The sequence below is a fragment of the Physeter macrocephalus genome, chromosome 9 (assembly GCF_002837175.3).
Source record: "Physeter macrocephalus isolate SW-GA chromosome 9, ASM283717v5, whole genome shotgun sequence".
NCBI lineage: Eukaryota > Metazoa > Chordata > Mammalia > Artiodactyla > Physeteridae > Physeter > Physeter macrocephalus.
In genome coordinates this window covers 98,810,697-98,829,229 of record NC_041222.1, presented here as the reverse complement: position 1 = coordinate 98,829,229, position 18,533 = coordinate 98,810,697, and the positions used below count along the sequence as shown (strand labels likewise).

The window sequence follows — 18,533 nt, the reverse complement described above, 5'->3', positions numbered from 1 at the left end:
AATATTTCTTTGAAAAGTATCCTTCTCATTTAAAAATTATGTATCTGAAAGAAAAAGGCACAAAGAAATACATTTTAATGTCAAACAAAATAAGTGTCTACATTACCATATGGCTGTCAAACATCCATCAACAATCAGTAGAGCAAGAGATAAACTTCAGCAGTATCTATTTCAATTGGCTTATGTAAACAAAACAACCAAATCATTTGGTTTCTGATACAGATGCAAAATTAACCTGAAAACATTTAAATAAAGCATTGCATTTCAATGTATAGAATGTCCCTCTAGGAAAATGAAAACTGAGTTTAAGAGACTATCTATTAAGGTTAAATAAAAATGTGCTTTTGTGGGGAAAATGATTAAATGGTATTTTCTTGATTACTGATTTAAATTGGAATTTAAATCAATTTATTTAAAATCAATTTCACCTAGAGACTAAGTCACAAAGAGGAGATAACACTCAATTATTCCAGTAGGGTATATCCGGCTTGTGAATTATTCACAGCCCTGCAGTATGATATTACCAAGGACTGCAGCAAGACAGAAGGAACCCCAAAAAGTCTGCAAGAGAGCAGGAGTTCACTTACCCTCTCTCAGAGACTATATTTTTAGATCCTTGGCAAGTTTCTAAGCACCCACAATGAGTTTTAAAAAAACCAAAAAAACCGCTTTACTCAACTGCTTTACCAGAGAGAAGCTTTTTCAAGTTGAAGAAAAACATAAAACTTAAAAGATAAGAGTGTGCTTGGGCAAGTCATTTAATAAAGCTGGTTACATCATCTGGTAAAATGAGAACATTAATACCCCCCACCACAAGCCTTTTAAGATTTTTCTCCAAGCACTGAAATTAAATTTAAACAAAATTTAATATCGAATGTGTGTGTGTGTATATAGTATAAAAAATTTAAAAATTCTTCAAAGTAAAACTTTTTGAAACTGTAAAAGCACTACATAAACAATGACTATTATTTTATAATACCCTGGAAAGAATCCCAGGAAAAGAATAAACAAACGATCTGCTCTAAGTATGTAAGACTGAAGTAAACATCTGCATTGGGTATTTTAAGGCACCATGAAAAGACTTCTATAAAGTCAATTTAGATACAAGCGTTGTGTCATTTGGTTGGTTACACTAGGTATTTTCAAAATAGTAACAGCATTTAACTTTTACTGTGTCCAATTCTCTTATGTATTTCAAAAACTTCCATTCTACTGGGTTAAATTTGTTCTTTAAACTTTCACATATTCCCCCTCACTCATTTCATCTTCTTTAACGACCTGCCTCTCCTAATGTTGTCCACACTGTACCCTGTGAAGTCACCAATTTCCTGGTGTGAAAACTCCTTCATTGACTCCACATCTTAACTCTCTCATCTACTCCTTACTTCCTCTCTTCATCTAAAATTTGACATCTTTAAGGAGAATGAATCCACTTTTCCTCCCTTATCTTATAAAATCTCTCACTTCTCATGATTTCTACTCCTCCAGTCTTATGGAATGAAAGTGAAGTGTAGGCTGATCTTTCTTTGACTCTACAGTTTATTTCCAAGATAAGCTACCACTCTATTTGTATCTAACCACTTACATACACTCAGTAATGCCTGTTCGTGAAATTACCCTTTTTAAAGACATCTTAAAATAATAATAATTGCCACCTATTCAGAGAAGTTCTCCCTGATCCTCAGAGCTAAAAAAGATCTTTTCTTCCAATAACTAACTTTACCATTTTGATTACACTACTCACATGCGAATATATTACATGCTATTCTGTATTATAGTTGTTCCTGATCTGGTCTTATCTCTCCTACTAGCCTACAAAGTCCTTTAGCACAAAGATTGTGTCTTATTCATCATGGGGTTTGCATATAATAGAGCTTAATTTGTTCCATGAATGAACAAATCTGCAATTGAAGATAAAAGGTTGTAAAATGGAAAACCTGATCTAGATAATTTATAAAACAGCTCTAAATTCTTAATATCAAATATGCTTAAGCTTCCCAAAACAGAATGGAAGAGAGTTATGTATACTAGCTCAAAACGGTAATACTTCCTTTTCTGGAACAAAAGCTATTAAAGACTGAATGTTTAAAAGTGGTATGCTTTAAGATCTTCCATATTCTCTTAGTTGATATATACTACACATTCTGTAGGACCCTTTAAAGTAGACATCTATCTCAAAGACTTCCAGAGATGGAGCAATACCTACCAAGACAGACTATTTCACAGGTGGGAAAATATAATTACACACAGATTCTTTCACATATGAATAAAAACCTTCTCCCTTTAATTTCTACTCATGGAGATAAAGCATAATTTAGAATTTTAAAAGATAGTGTTAAAACAAAAGCTATTCTATCTGTGTGAACAACATGGTAACTGATTATTATGTCTTATAGAACATAAATCCCTACCTACACAAGAAAATAAGCTATTATTAGGCATATGGATAACCAACTCAGAAGAAAGTCTCAGGATCCTAGATAACATACTGAACACTCATGAAATTTAGTATGTGGGTAGTTAGGAATAATATATTTTATATGACATTGTTTATTAATTCTGATTAAGCCTCATTTCAATTGTTATTTTATATATACACAATAGGACAGATACACTTTAATCGGTACACACTATTATATTAGCAGATGTACATATATACCTATATATAAACATATATATTAACAGATGCTTTTAAAAAATATTAACATGGAAAATCGGTCTTTATTCTAGCTCCTGGCTTTAAAGTCCTTCCTAAAATGTTATATTCAACAATTTGCTGAGAATTCACATTCTAGTTGCCCTTTCATTTTTTTTAACCCTGATCAATCCAAAAATGGAAAAAGCAGTTACTCTCTTTCTGATTCTTAACAAGCTAATCAGGTATACAGTTACAAATTAATCAAGTTTTACAAAAAAAAAAAAAAAAAAAAAAGCCTCCTTTGTATACCTTGAAATTATTAGGAGTTAAGTTCGTGGACCCAGTGGATTATGAAATTTGAAAGCTCTATCTTACGGCTGAGTGCTCTGGAGGTTGGGGAATGTAAGTATACAAGAGGTGAATTACATATGACACATGTAGAAAAGGAGGCAGGAAGGCATTCAGGCATCCATTCTCCCCACCTAGAGACCACCAAATCCAACCCACTATATCACCACAGTGTTGAGTGGGCAAAGGGCAGTGCAGCCCTATGTGGGCACAGGGTACTCAGAAAGATTCACTACTCAAAACTTTCTCTAACATTCTACCAAATAAAAACTCATTAGGCTAGTTAAGTGATTGATTTGATGTGGCAAATATCACGTGGGGGAAGAGTGGGGGATAAGTCCTTTATGGCTTTCACACTTTGTCTTGAGTTACATTAACCACCATTCCTAAAATTTTACTGAAATCTACACACATGAAATATTTATTTACAGAGGCAACAGATACCAGCGACAGACACACTGGTAATAAAGACATTGGTTAGAATTCAGCTCTGCCACTTAATATTTAAGTTTTCTTGGGTCAATTACTTAATTTTTGTGAATCTCAATTTCTCTGCTCTACCTCACACACAGCATGGTTCTAATGATTAAAAGTGAAACCAGTCATGTAATCAACTTCTCCCTCAAACCTAAGGACTGGTACTATTTGCAAACTTGAGAAAAACAAGAGGTGGGCACAAAAGAAGAGTGCAGATGTGTGGGGGGGAGCACGGTGGCAGAGGACCACAGAGCCAGAAGGTTCAACGAGACCACTAGATGAGTAGAGGACACCACAGGAGCAGTTCTAAGAAAGAAGCCATAAAGTATCCTACCTATGCAACAAGGTAGGATGTATGTAAATTAAATACTGATAACAATTATAAACACATACATATCTAATGATGACACCTGAATGTGTGTAATTGCTGGATTTAACTACAAACCCTAGTCCTGGCTAAATAGGTTTTCTGTTTATTTTGAGGACACAGTTGAACTACAACATTATGATAACCTTAGAGTTAATAGTCAATTTTTTAGATCGTTATAGTCAAGTTTTAGACTCTGGACAATCTTCCAGAGACTTTTGTTAAAAAGAAAGTTTTCCCAAATTTCTTGTTAGGCTAACACACATTTGGGAACTAACTATTATTTTTAAAGCTCATTAAAACTGATTAACGACGGCAACAACAACAAAAAACAGGCTAGCATTCTAACAAATTTTATTGTTGATACCCACTCTACTTAGCAAAATTAAAAGCTAACCTTCTTACATTTTAACTACTAAAGTAACTTCTATTTGCCCAAATGGTCCTCTCTCTTAATCTTGACAGGGATATAGATGTTAAATTCAAAAGGAACATCTAAACTTTGGCCAGCTGTTTAAGCAAGTGAAAATGAATTAAAAGCCAAGCTGATCTTTTATATTTTTAAGTGTCACAAAGCTTAAATAATAGGGTCCTGTAGCTGCTCTATGAAACTATTCAGTACAGAAATTACATTGAAATCTATTGGATTGGCCCAAAAGTTCGTTCGGTTTTAAGTAAAAATAAAAGACATTTTTCATTTCCACCAAAAACATTATTGAACAACATATTCATTAACCAAACGAACTTTTTGGCTGACCCAATAGATACAATAGTCCATTTAGCCCAGAATTCCCTATATGGCAGTTCCACCCTAAAAATAAATTCAGGACAGTTTGTTCAAAAGATATTTTACCTTTGTGGTACTATAGGATAGATGTTCCATATGGCAGTATTAAGTCACCATTATACTATCTTCAAGTCCTGAAGTCTTACAGAAGAACTACAACTCATAATTATAGGTTATAATTTTATTTCTGACAAATTCCTGCTATAGTTTCTTTCATATATACTGTAACTAATCTACCTGTAGGCTCTCCTCCCTACTATAGTAGTGATAATCTACTGAAAACAATGCTTTTATCAACTCTTTCCTACAGACCTGTAAGAACTCCTTTAATTTCCACCAAGTTAAACATAAATTATGTATATGGAATTCAAATATTCCCAAAATCTGTACTGCCTCTTAATATACTATTCTTATTACCATATCTAGCCAATCTGCAGTTTTTATAAGACTAATCATGTCTTGCCTTTTCTACCTGTTACCATTCCCTTAACTTTAAATAAAGCTCCTATATTTCAAAACAGAAGCTATCCTTTAAAGCTTAGCTCAAATTCATCCATTCACTTGAAATATTAAGCCCTTAACATGTGCCAAGGACAGTTCTAGATCCTGGAGACACAACAATGGAAAGCACATCAGTGCTGCCCTCAAAATGTCCCAGGTCCAGGGTGAAGCCTTTCCTAATCACCTCTGTTGAAACTGGACTTCTTTTCTCAGTGTTTCAAACTCTAAGTGCTTACACTTGTTTTGTAATAGATAACATTAAATTTGTGTGTGTGTGCATGTGCATGTACGTGTACGTGTGTGTGTGTATGGCATCTATTGCTAAAATTAGAACTTTAGCTTCTTAGGGGTAGAAACTATGTCTATTTTTCTGCTTAAGAACATTGCTTTTTAAATAGGTGCTCAAAATTATTTTGTTGATTGGCATGTTGGAGGGAAAAATTAAGAGTATACATATCATGATAAAGTCATCCTATCAGAAAAAGTACTTACAATGGATTTAAGGATTATAATGTGTTTGTTAGAAATTCAGAAAATTCAGATGTTAGTGATTAGAGCCATAAAGAGAAGGCTAACCTTTGCTTTGATAACAGAGAGAATGGAAAAGACTTATCAAGCAGCAAAGAGAAAGAACTTGAGAAGAAAATTAAATGTTTTTGAATTAAAAACATAAAAATTTTCATTTTTTTCTTTATCACTAAAGGGGGAGGGGGCATCACAGTTCTTATAGGTAAAGAGCTGTAATACAGCTTTATTACTCAAAATCAGTCTTAAGAACATAAACATTTGGAGGACTCTGAATAAGAAAGGAACTAACCTCATTAATTCCTCTACTTTATCATCTACATCTAGGTCCTCTTCTGAGGCTTCAAAACTGTATGACCTCTGACCCATGCTGTTTGCATGGTAGCGAGTTGGTGACATCTTTCCATTGGATGTGGATAATCGCTCGTTATTCTCCCTCCCATTCTGATTGGTAGTACAAGGCTGTGGGGAGGTATCATAACTGTTGCTAGGTGATGGGGACATTCCAGAATGTTGGGTCTGTGTGGAAGCTGTAGCTGTAGAGGAAGATGCTGGAACATTGTTGGTAGTATTCCCATATGAACTTCCTCCATAGCTGGACCTTCTTCCAAACTTGTCGCTATGCTCTTGATCAAGACGGTCCAAAGTTTCCAAGGCATGGAGAATTTCATGTTTAGTCATTCCAGTACGTCGAAGGCGCTGAAGCAGATCTATCTGCTCTATGGTAAATCTGGGTTCATCTGTATAGTGAGACATGGTTTCCAGCAAACTAAAACAAAAAAAATTTTTTTTAAAGTTCCTTTATTTACAATATCTACCAAAGAATATATCATTATGTATTGAGAATGAACAGAAGACAAAATATTTCTATATCAACTTCTTTACTGAAAATGATTAAGACATTATTATTATCATATTATAATAACATTAATATTTTGTTTTATCAGCAAAACTGACCTAGGAACTCTTTGACTTCATTTACTGTAGACAAACAGTTTGGTAAGCTTAGCCCAAGGAAATACTAATAACCAGCAAGAATATTTAAATGGAAAAGTAAGAGAGGCATATAAAAAAATTTATCAAGCACCATTTCACCCACCACTTCGCAATTTCATGAGTATTTCATCTCTGTAATGTATTCTATCTTAACAGTTATCCCAAGAAATGGATCTTTCGTGGTTGTGGCCCACCTGAACTGTTCATTTTTCTTAGGAAATTGCTTCTCTATTATTCTTCCTTTAACTAACACAAGATATTGTTGTAGTACACCAGAAGATGTCTCAGAGTCAATAACAATATTAAGTTCAAGGGAGTTGTCAAATATCATAAAAATTCTCACTACTTGAATTCCTTTCTTATAAAACCTGACTTTCTTAAGATTTTTTTAAGTGGGAATTTCTTCTATTTTTATTTTTAGAGTTCTAGTGCCGAATAGGTTGCAAGGCATGCAGCAGGCTCTCAGTAAGTGTCTGCTGATGGAAATAAATGTCAAAGAATTTTCTCTTCCTTTTCAGGTAAACTTCTACTCTGGGCCAGTTACCCTAAGCTGTTGGAGATCTGTTTCTCTATCCCTCTATACTAAAAATTTATTGAACATGCACTCTAGGCAGGCATTGAGCAAGAGTTTCATGTAATATAATCTCAGTTCCTCACGACAACCCTCTGTAGTTTTTTTTTAAGTTTTATATTGATTGATTGATTGTTGAGGAAACTAAGGCTCACAATGCTTTTGTAGCTTGCAAACAAGTCTGATTAAGACATAGAAAAGATTTAAACCTTACTGACTCCAAAAGCATGCATCATTCTGCTTTCCAATATATGGCAGGACTTACTGGAATCAAATGATATGGGACACAGGATTTTGTCCTTTTTTAAATCTCCAGTTTAAACCACTTAGATAAAACCTACTGATGGACTAGGGGTTCTAGTAACAGTTTTTTATATTTAAGATCTTTGCTCCATCTAGAATTTATATTTACCTAATGAGTGTGAAAGGATTTGAGCTTTATCTTTTCCCAAATGGATAGCTCATTTGTCCAATATGCTTTACTGAGTAATACATCTCTTCTCCTCTGGTCTGAAAGGCCACCTTTATCATATACAAAATTTCCACACAAATCTGTATCTACCTTTGGAGTCTCTATTCTATTGCAATGATTGCTTTGTCTTCTAAGTCCTTTTAAAAATAAGCAGGCGGGACTTCCCTGGTGGCGCAGCAGTTGAGAATCCGCCTGCCAATGCAGGGGACACGGGTTCGATCCCTGGTCCAGGAAGATCCCACATGCCGCAGAGCAAATGAGCCCGCGCGCCACAACCACTGAGCCTGCGCTGTAGAGCCCACACGCCACAATTACTGAAGCCCGCGTGCCTAGAGCCCGCGCACCACAACAAAGAGTAGCCCTGCTGGCAGCAACTAGAGAGAGCCCAACGCAGCCAAAAATAAATAAATAAATAAAATTTTAAAATAAATAAATAAAATAAGCAGGCAGAAATCTATAATTTTTATGTGAAACAGTTCTAGTTTTAGAGACAGGCTCATCAAAAATAAAAACAAACATTTTGTGGACCTAAAATAATATACTGCAGGTCATTTGCGCCCATGGGCCACAGTATCTGCCTTATACCTATAAACATTTTCTTTTGCCCTCTTCCAATATTCATTTGTGACAAGCTATTCATCATAAAAGTCCTGTTTTCATGATTATTACATTCTTTCCTGATTGCCTAGTTTTTTTCCTTCAAGGTTTTATAATGTAAAATTTTAAACACAGAGAAAAGTTGAAATAAATTTACAGTGAATGCCCATACACTAACCACCTAGATTTTACCATTAACATTTTACTTGCTTTACTACATATCCATCCATTCCTTATGCATCCATCCCTCTATTCATCTCATCTTTTGATGCATTTCAAAATCAGTTACAGACATCTGTACACTTCCCCCTAAATACTTCCACATGTATATCATTAATTAGAGCTCAGTATTTGTTCAGGTATTTTTTCTCGTGAAGTAAAATTTACATAAAATAAAATATGCAAATCTTATGTTTACCATCTATGAGTTCTGAGAAATACATCCACCTGTGAAATTCAAATCCCTATGAAGTTACAGAATATTACCATCACCCCAGGAAGTTCCCTCATGCCCCTTCCTGGTCAGTCCCTGTCCTCTTCCCTCAGAGGCAATCACTGCTCAGATTTTTTTCCCACGACAGATTACTTTTGTGTGTTCCAGTACCTCATCTAAATGGAACTTCTATGTACTCTTTTGTGTAAAGCTTCTTTCAGTATAAAGTTTTTGAGATTCACCTACGATGTTGTATGTAGCAGCAGTTTGTTCCTTTTTATTACTGAATAGTACTTCATTGTAGGAATATACCACAGTTTTGTTTAGCCATTCTATTTTGGACACCTGGACTGTTGCCAATTATTAGCTATTCTAAATCTTTGGCAATTACAACTGTACTCTGCTAATTTTCTTGTTAGCTTCATATACCACTCCCTCCCCCACGGCCCCCATAACATACCATCAGCTAGTTGGGAGAGAGAGAGAAAAAAAAAAAACTTTCAACCAGAGTAACTCATTTACTTTTTCTCCTGACTGATGTCAAAAGAATAGTACACCTTGCTTAACACAAATGCTCTATTATTAAAATGCTATGCAGTGTTGGTAATGTTCTGTTCTATGCTAGTTACATTACATAGGTACATTAGCTGTGAACATTCACCAAGTTGTACACTACTGATTTGTACATTTTTCAGTAGGTATATTACACTCAAAATTTGTTGAAAAAGCTGTGTAAACATTTTCCTAATGGCTTATAAGAGACACTTGACACTTTAGTTTCTATCTTAACCCTCAGCCCTTGGTCCTTTCTATCAAGTGCTTAGTAACATATTAATTCTTAATCCTAGGAAGTTCTTTTTAAAAGTAGCTGCCAAATCCCTTTAGTAATCCAAATAATTTACCTCTTAACTTACTGATTTGGTAAATTCAGGTTTCTGTACATTATTCTTTTCTCTTGAAAATGGAGTTGTCCATTGCTAACTTCATGCTCTGAAGGTCTTCATACTTTCAAAATTCGTCATAAACTGACCTTGTTTAGATACGAGATTTCAAGGACTGTTTTATTATACAGACAAAAAAAATCAATTATGACATTTTCCTATCCCATTTATATCAGAGCAGATAGTATTCTGTATATAATTCTTCAAACGTCTCTCTGTATGGAACAGCACTCTGTATATATTAGCATAAAACTAAAATAAATTACAAGAATTTAACCTGTTAACTGAAAAGTATCCATCCTAAAGCTTATATTAGAACTACCAGAACTAAAGATTCCACAGTATCTGAAGCAATGTAATACTATGTTATTTCAGATTCCTTGACTATGGGAAACACTTTTAATCCAAAGTCAGAAAAGGAGATAACAGAAGGCACCTATTATTTTGTCTGCACAGAATGCCTCATTGTTTCCAATCACATGTTCCTGGGGATGTCACTCAAAATACCCTACCCTCTGGCCAACAGGGTGGGCACACAAGGAAACCAAGCCTTGTTCTCCTCAAAATGTTCAGGTTAGAGTAGAAGGAAGATGGACAGTCACTGTAACTGTGCTGAGCTGTGGGAAGATGTTAGTCTCGTATATTCCTCACCATGCAGAAGAAGCTAGTTTGTAGGAAAATAAAGCAGGCATACTAAGAAATGCAGAGCAAAGGGGAAAGTTCTACAGTGTTCATATCCCTTGTTCTAGTCATTCCTAAGCCCCTACCTCATCCCTGCTCTTCTTCCCCACCAGGGATTGAACCCATGTACCCCCTGCAGTGGAAGCGCAGAGTCTTAACCACTGGACCACCACGGAAGTCCACCCCTGCTCTTCTTGCTATATTGTTATGTAAGAGCATAAACTTCCCTTTATGCTTCACCTTGTTTAAATTAGATGTCTGTGCCTTGCACCAAGAGAGGTCCCTAGTACAAAGATATACCTAAAGTAAAAAGATCTACAATTGCTAGAATAAAATGTATGACTCCTAGAGAGCAGAATGATAGTGGCATAATGAGCAGGATCAAATTATGCATATGACACTGAAGGTACAATATTTTACTGAGAAAATGAAGCTTTCTTGGATATTGAGAACAATATTCCAGTGGCATTAACATAAACAAAGGTACACATTCTGTCATTTTTAAATTTTATTTCTTATAATTCACCTAGTTTAAGCACATAATCATGAAATTATGGCAAAAATGACCTACAAAGGTCATCTAAGTCCATGATACCAGCAATTCTTTTATAACAGAAAAAGATAACATGTAAGAACTGAATTAATTTTCCTATGTAGCAGAAGAACTGTTCACAGGATAAGGAACATCTTTTACTTCAAATTACTAATCTGAATGCAGACTCAGGCCAACAATAATTGAAAATGATGTGAGAAGAATTTCGACACTGTAATAACACAGACAATGTCTGAAGCATAAAAGAACAATTAAATTCAGGAATTATGCCTCAGTTCATAAACTGACATTCTAAAAGACCATACTATTAGACCATAATAGTAAATGTATTTTACAATAAATTTTACCCCTACTTGGATATGTAAACCCTTCTTGGATAAGGCCCGAGGTCCAGAACATACTTTCTTAAACTAAATCCTATAATCATGAAGGTTAAAGCACTCACAAATGATTAATCTTGAAATCATATGTGCAAAAATGACACAACTACCTTACCTGTAAATCATCAACAGATAATAAGATCTTATTAGATAACACAGCATTTTCTTCAGCTTGACTGCTGTCTTTATCTTTTTATCTAGAATGACTAGGCAAAATATGGTCTAGTCATATATTAGTTTTGTTTGTCATACATGGTATTTATTCCATGATGATTTAACACATTATTGCATCAGTCATAATATTAACCAACTAAAGACGTACTAAGGCCCTTCTTACTATTTATGGCACATTACTCTCACAATTATTATTACCATCAAAGGAGAGGCAGTTTTAAAGTAAGAAAATGACAAGAGTGAGAATAAGTAAGAAATGAAGATTTGCTGGGGATTGAGCTTCACAGTATAGTAAAATGATTCTGTAATTCAAACCAATGGCAGAACTGACTAACGCAAAGAAGAGAGACTATGACTACAGATAATAGTATAAAAATGTTCTTTTCATAATAAAAAGATTTTGAGAAAAATAAGATTATATTCAATTTACAATCACACTTTAATAGTTATTTTTAAATTACCACTAATTAAGGTTGAGATTTTTAAATTACAGCCACCTTATACACATTTGGGAAAATAAAATCCTAGTGTTGATAAAAACATGCAAGTTTATAGACAGAGATATAAATTAGGTGTGCAATCAGAGAACAGGAGACCATTTAGACAAAAATCATTTAACTAACATTTATTGAGTGACCCCTATGTGTCAGACCATGTACAAGGCAGAGAGGATGCAACAAGGAACAAATTAGGCAAAAATTCCTGGCCTCATGATGCTTATATTCTAATGGCTATAGAAAATAGCCATTAACAAATAAATTGTATTTTTTAAAAAAGGGAAACTCAGGCCCAAAGCAAACACAGTGCCTTCCCTTTCCCAAGGACACAGCTACTTAGCAGCAACTCAGGCTACAGTTCACACCACCTGGCCTATTCCAGAGACTTTTCAATATATGATAAAGCCAATGAGAGGAGAAAAAAGTTTAACGAAAAACCTAAATAATAAGGAAAATCTATCTTAATGTCTACTTACTGGATTATAGAACTGTCAACCAAAACAGAAGGAATTTAATTGAAATATAGGTTGAACCAAATTTTAGAAAATGCTTATGCTAAAGGCACTCTGCACTAGACTCTAAAGATGTACTTAATGAGCTAATAGATACTTTATCTTCTCTAATACCTGAAATTCCCAGAATACTTTTATTCAGAGGCCTATTTAATATGAACTAGTGGTTACAGCTCATGTCCTAGCACAAAAACAACTCTCTACATAATACCACCATCCAATTTGTATTTTTTGCCAGACTCCAAAGAAAGTCTACCAGCTACATTAGCTAATAGACTTAACTACATTATTATCCCCAGTAGGTAAAGAAAATGGCTAAGGTGCTTAGTAGTTTGCATACAAAAGGCAGCATTAAGGTAGCATTCTTCCAATATTCTGCTTGTCACAAGGTATTTACTACCAGCCATCTGTTTCACAAATTTCTAGGCTATTAAGCAGTTTAAAATTATATGTAATTTTATGTTCAATTGAAAATTAATGTTAGACTTCAAACTTGAAACAGAAATGGTAAAAGAGAAAGTTGATAGATTTGAAAATTCATTCCTTACCACATAACTATGAAAAAATTCTTTCAACTCTACAAATGCCTGCTGTCATTTCTGGATCATAATCATAATGATTTTTTAATTTTATTAAAACAACTGAGAGGATGAAAATTAAGAGAAGAATTAGATACTTACACCACTGGAAAGGAACTGAGCATACTTCACATGAGGTGAATCAATATCTTTTCTAGAGATGATCAGCGTTATTTATCATTCTGTGGAATAAAGACAGAAAATTCAGAAACAGTTTTTAATCAAGTATTGAACAAAAATTTTAATTATATACTTAAGGATTAACAGTTAACATCAGATAATCATGTTTTTAAAATTATTTTGTAATTCTGAAAGGAAACATTGGTTTGAAGGAAAATTTTAAAAATAGAAAAATGCTTTTGATAGCTTTCAAAATCATTCACTTGGAAAAAGTAATGAAAATCATACCCCTGAAGTTTAATCTGTTACCAGACACCACCGAGGGAAACAGATTTAAACATGCAATGGAATATATATATATATACACACACACTGTAGTGACAATCAAGATAACTTGTTTATAATAAAATCAGTGCATTTATGTAGAATCCTATAAACAAAAAAACACACCACAGCATGATTGCAGCTAACAATCTTAACTGTGGGGTAAATCCTGGGGTCTAGTTCCAAGTCTACTACTTATTTTACTGCTAGCCAAATCTTCAGTGACTGAATTTCTCTAAGTCTCAATTTCCGCATCTATAAAACAGGGATAATAGATAACTACTTCAAAACGCTACAAGAATTTAAAACATTTTTTAAATGGTGGTGATGAAGCACTTCACAAACTATCAAGTAGCACAGACTATTAATAACCAGTTTAAAAAAGACACCAATACCCATGTCAATTCCTGAACAGAGTGTAAGTTAATAATGGAGTGAGTCTAGTACTTCTATCTTCTGATTAACATTCTACTACTTTATTCAGGATTCAGACACTGTGACCCCTTTCAATTCAGACATAGATCTGAACAAAAAGTGAAATCTACCATTCACAGTTTAGGAGCTAAAGATCATGTATTACTGACTGAACTTATTAGCAGTTTCAAACCATAATCTATAGAGGCAGTTATTTCCATGAACTCAAAGTTAATATTATAAATTAGACGAAAGTTAAAAATGTTGATGTCAAAAACTCTCTCATTAAAATACACATTCAGCACTGAATTATATGAAGCAAGACCAAAGTGTCTAACAGTGACTAATGATATATGTGAAATGTACAGGGTAGAGTTAGAAACCTTTCACATTTCATATCCTAAATTGTAGCTTTAATGAAGTTCCTGCTGTAGTTAATTTTATTGCTGACTTAAGAAACACTGGTCCTAAAAGGTAGATATAAAATATAAAGAATATCTACTGAAAATATTGTTGATTACATTTCCTAGACAAAATAGTAACACCAAGCCACAAAACTGATTACTGGTCAATACACGTTTTTTCCACTCTTGCTCAAATTCAGTTAAAATATACTAAGTACTTAGCTGTCCTGACATAGGCACAAGGTCATAATATGAGTAAGATATGGTCCCAGCAGTGTAGAACCTTATTAAACTATGGGGAAGGGTCCAATAAAAATCACACACACACACATCCTTCTAATAAAAGACATAATGTGATAACTCTAAAAATTCAAGGTTTATGAGAATAACAATTTAGAAATTAATTTAGGTCACAGAGAACTGGGAAGACTTCTTCAAGTGAGATCTCAGCTGTTATCTTAAGTTTAGAGTAAGACTTCCACCAAACCAAAGTGTGAAGGGAGGTTAGAATCAGTGGAGGAAAGAATCAGGGAGAAGGAACAATTAAAAGAGATTATGAAGGATGATTAGGGAATAAGTAGACCTGTGTTGTTGGCCTTTAACATGTATGTGTCAAAAGACAGGTAGAAAGGGAGAACCTCCACAATCTATGGAGGGCTGGTAAACGCCTTGCAGTAATTCTGACCTTTATTCTGTAAGTATGCGAATGATGCTACAGCTGAATCAGACAATCTAGGAAGTAAATCACCAAAGACCCTCATTTCACAGATGAGGAAACTGAGATTAAGACACTGAAACAGACCTGTATAACTGCAAATCACTGAATTCATGTAATTTATATTTCAGATATAAATGGTCTCAAAATATTCTATAAAAACAAAATATTCTCAGAAGACCAAGCAAGCAAGGTGCTATGAGTTCTCTACTCTCAGGTTCAATGTCACAGAGCCCTCCTAGCATAGGAGACAGGATTTTTTTATAATTGACAGATTAAAAATGTATATTAAAATCACACCCATTAGAATGGCTATAATCAAAAAACAGAAAATAACAAGGATTGGCACAGATGTGGATAAAGTAAAAGCTTTGTGTGCTGCCAATGAAAATGTAAAATGGTGGTGCCACTATGGAAAATACAATAGTATGGCAGTTCCTCAAAAAAATTAAACACAGATTACCATAAGATCCGCAATTCCACTTCTGCGTGTATACCCAGAAGAAGTGAAAGGAGGGACTCGAAAATATATTTGTACACCTAAGTTTACAGCAACATATTCACAAAAGCCAAAAGGTGGAAACAAACTCAAATGTCCATCAATGGATGAATGGCTAAACAAAATGTGGTACATACATAACATATAAGGGAATATTATTCAGCCTTAAAAAAGAAGGAAATTCTGACATAGTAACAGGGATGAACCCTGAAGGCATTACACTAAGTGAAACAAGTCAGTCACAAAAGGTCAAATACTGTATAATACCACTTTTAAGAGGTATTTAGAGTCATCAAATTCAAATAGAAAGTAGAATGGTGCTTGGATGGGGGCTGTGGAAGGGGGAGTTATTGTTTAATGGTACAAAGTTTCAGTTTGGGAAGATGAAAAGAAAAAGTTCTAGAGATGGATGACAGTGATGGTTGTATAACAATGTTTATTGTGCTTAATGTCACTGAACTGTATGCTTAAAAATGGTTAAAATGGTAAATTTTATATTATGTATATTTTATTATTGCAAAAAGTAGAGTGTTATAATAAAAGAAAATGTACATTAAAAGGTATCAGGGATAAAAGTTCATGGATGCTGAATCATATTTAAGCACCCAGCTATAAAGAGCAAGTAAGTTATAAAAGATAAAAAACCAGCTCCTCATTGGACGTCTAATCTGTTATACTTTAAAAAAAGAGAAAGAGAGAGTTGAATAACATTCACAGAGGACAGAGAGAAAAGAATTCTATACCAACAAAACTTACACTTTGATATATGAAAAAAATTGCAAATATGCAAGAATTGAGAGAGTATATTTTCTCAGTTACCCCGAGAAAAATAATTGAGAAAGGTTTTGAACTAATAAAAAATAAACCAGAATAGAGACATGGTAACAGGGAAGATGATGAGAAAGGGTAATATAAGCAATGAATCTTTCAGTTTATATCACGTAATATACATTTAGATAATAACCGAATATCTAAGAATGTATAATTTACATGATAAATAAGGACTCCTGAAACAAAGGACTTTATCCCCAAAGAAATTTTAATAGGCATCTATTCAAGATGTACTAAACTATCTATTCAAAGTAAAAGAGTTGTAGGCAGGTGAGATGGAGGCAGGCAGAAATAAAACTACTCCCAAGATCTGAAAGAAGAGAATGAGGGGAAAACAGAAGAGAGGCAGAAAAGAAAAGTACTCTAAAGGTCTCATCTTTTCACAGTCAAAAAGACACCTGGGGGAAAAATGCGCATCTTTTTGGGGAAAATAGTATTTTGTTTTAAAGTAATTGCAGAAAAACATGTATCAGTTGAGGTATAATTTTAAGGTCAAAAGTATTGAGTGGGGACTTCCCTGGTGGCGCAGCAGGTAGGAATCCACCTGCCAGTGCAGAGGACACGGGTTCGAGCCCTGGTCTGGGAAGATCCCACATGCCACGGAGCAACTAAGCCCATGTGCCACTACTGAGCCTGCACTCTAGAGCCCGTGAGCCACACCTACTAAGACCGCGTGCCTAGAGCCCATGCTCCGCAACAAGAGAAGCCACCGCAGTGAGAAGCCTGTACACCGCAACAAAGAGTAGCCCCTGCTTACTGCAACTAGAGAAAGCCCGCACGCGGCAACGAGGACCCAATGCAGCCAAATACATAAATTAATCAAATAAATTTATATTAAAAAAAGTATCAAGTAGGATAAAGATTATACAATTGTAAAATATACAGTTTATGACCAATATATAAGAGTTATAAACTTGTATATACCAAATAACACAGCAGGTAATAAAGCAAAACTTATTAGAACTTTAATAATTTTATTTTTAAAGATACAAATATACTCACTGATGTATATAAAATTGATGACTAATAAGGACCTGCTGTATAAAAAAATAAAATTAAATTTAAAAATTTTTTTAAAAGAAAAAAAGATACAAATATACTGAGTTATTTCAGTGTACCTTGTAGAAGAGACAAATATAGTTGCAAAAAACAAAAAACAGAAATTATATTAACAATAAACTAATTTCAGAGATACGTAATATAAAAAATTTAGGGAAAGGTACCAAAAATATTTTGTTATAAATGACGAGATGACCTAGATAATCTTTGGATCAAAGAAGAAATCAAAAGAGAAATTATGATCTACATAGTAAGCTACGACAAAAAATAGCTATGATTTAATAATCATAATAAAAACCCAGGTGACCTAGCAAAATTTGTATTAAGAAGTAAATTTACGGCCTTAATAGCTTTTAATATTTTTAAAAGGCAGGGGCAGGGGGACACCCAGTAAATAAGAAATTAGAAAAAATACTAACTATCAAAATGAACTAGGAAGAAGGAACTAAGAGATACTATTTGACATTAATATAAAGTAAAGAAGTTACAGAAAGCATAAATAAGTCCAAAAGCTAGCTCTCTGAAACATGATTAAAGAATCACTCAGGGGCTTCCCTGGTGGCACAGTGGTTGCGCGTCCGCCTGCCAATGCAGGGGAACCGGGTTCGTGCCCCGGTCCGGGAAGATCCCACGTGCCGCGGAGTGGCTAGGCCCGTGAGCCATGGCCGCTGAGACTGCGCGTCCAGAGCCTGTGCTCCGCAACGGGAGAGGCCACAACAGAGGGAGGCCGGCATACCACAAAAAAAAAAAAAAAAAAAAAAAAAGAATCACTCAGAGAGTGTAATAAGGGGGTGAAGAAAAAAGAGTGAGAGTGAAAACTCATGATAGTCAAAATGAAAAGAGAAATCATAAGTATAGGAGAGAATTAAGAAAATAAGACAAAGCTAAGAAAATACAACTGCTATTTCTTGGCAATTCATCTGAAAAACAAAGAGAAAAATGTTTTCCCAGTAAGACAGAAAATATCAAAATTGACCCAAGAGAAATGAATTGAATAGAACCAAATAGCATGAATTAAAGGTAATTAAAAATCTACTATGGGCCTCCCTGGTGGCGCAGTGGTTGCGCGTCCGCCTGCCGATGCAGGGGAACCGGGTTCGCGCCCCGGTATGGGAGGATCCCACATGCCGCGGAGCGGC

The 18,533-nt window shown here is 34.5% G+C and overlaps 1 protein-coding gene across 17 annotated transcripts in view; it reads right to left on the bottom strand.

Annotated features, from left to right (window-relative positions):
• The window catches only part of HMBOX1 (homeobox containing 1), a 177,734-nt gene that overhangs the window by 79,944 nt on the left and 79,257 nt on the right, over window positions 1-18,533 (bottom strand). For 8 of the 17 annotated variants that reach the window (XM_055087348.1, XM_028494239.2, XM_024130757.3 and 5 more), the window contains exons 2-3: window positions 13,131-13,210; window positions 5,936-6,412 (exon numbers count right to left, since the gene is read on the bottom strand). In XM_055087348.1, the coding sequence (XP_054943323.1) occupies window positions 5,936-6,412; window positions 13,131-13,153 (500 nt within the window). In that variant the 5' untranslated portion in view covers window positions 13,154-13,210. Of the gene's footprint in view, window positions 1-5,935; window positions 6,413-9,614; window positions 9,769-13,130; window positions 13,211-18,533 lie in introns of all 17 variants that reach the window. The other 9 variants (XM_024130764.3, XM_028494237.2, XM_028494230.2 and 6 more) reach the window with 3 other exon arrangements.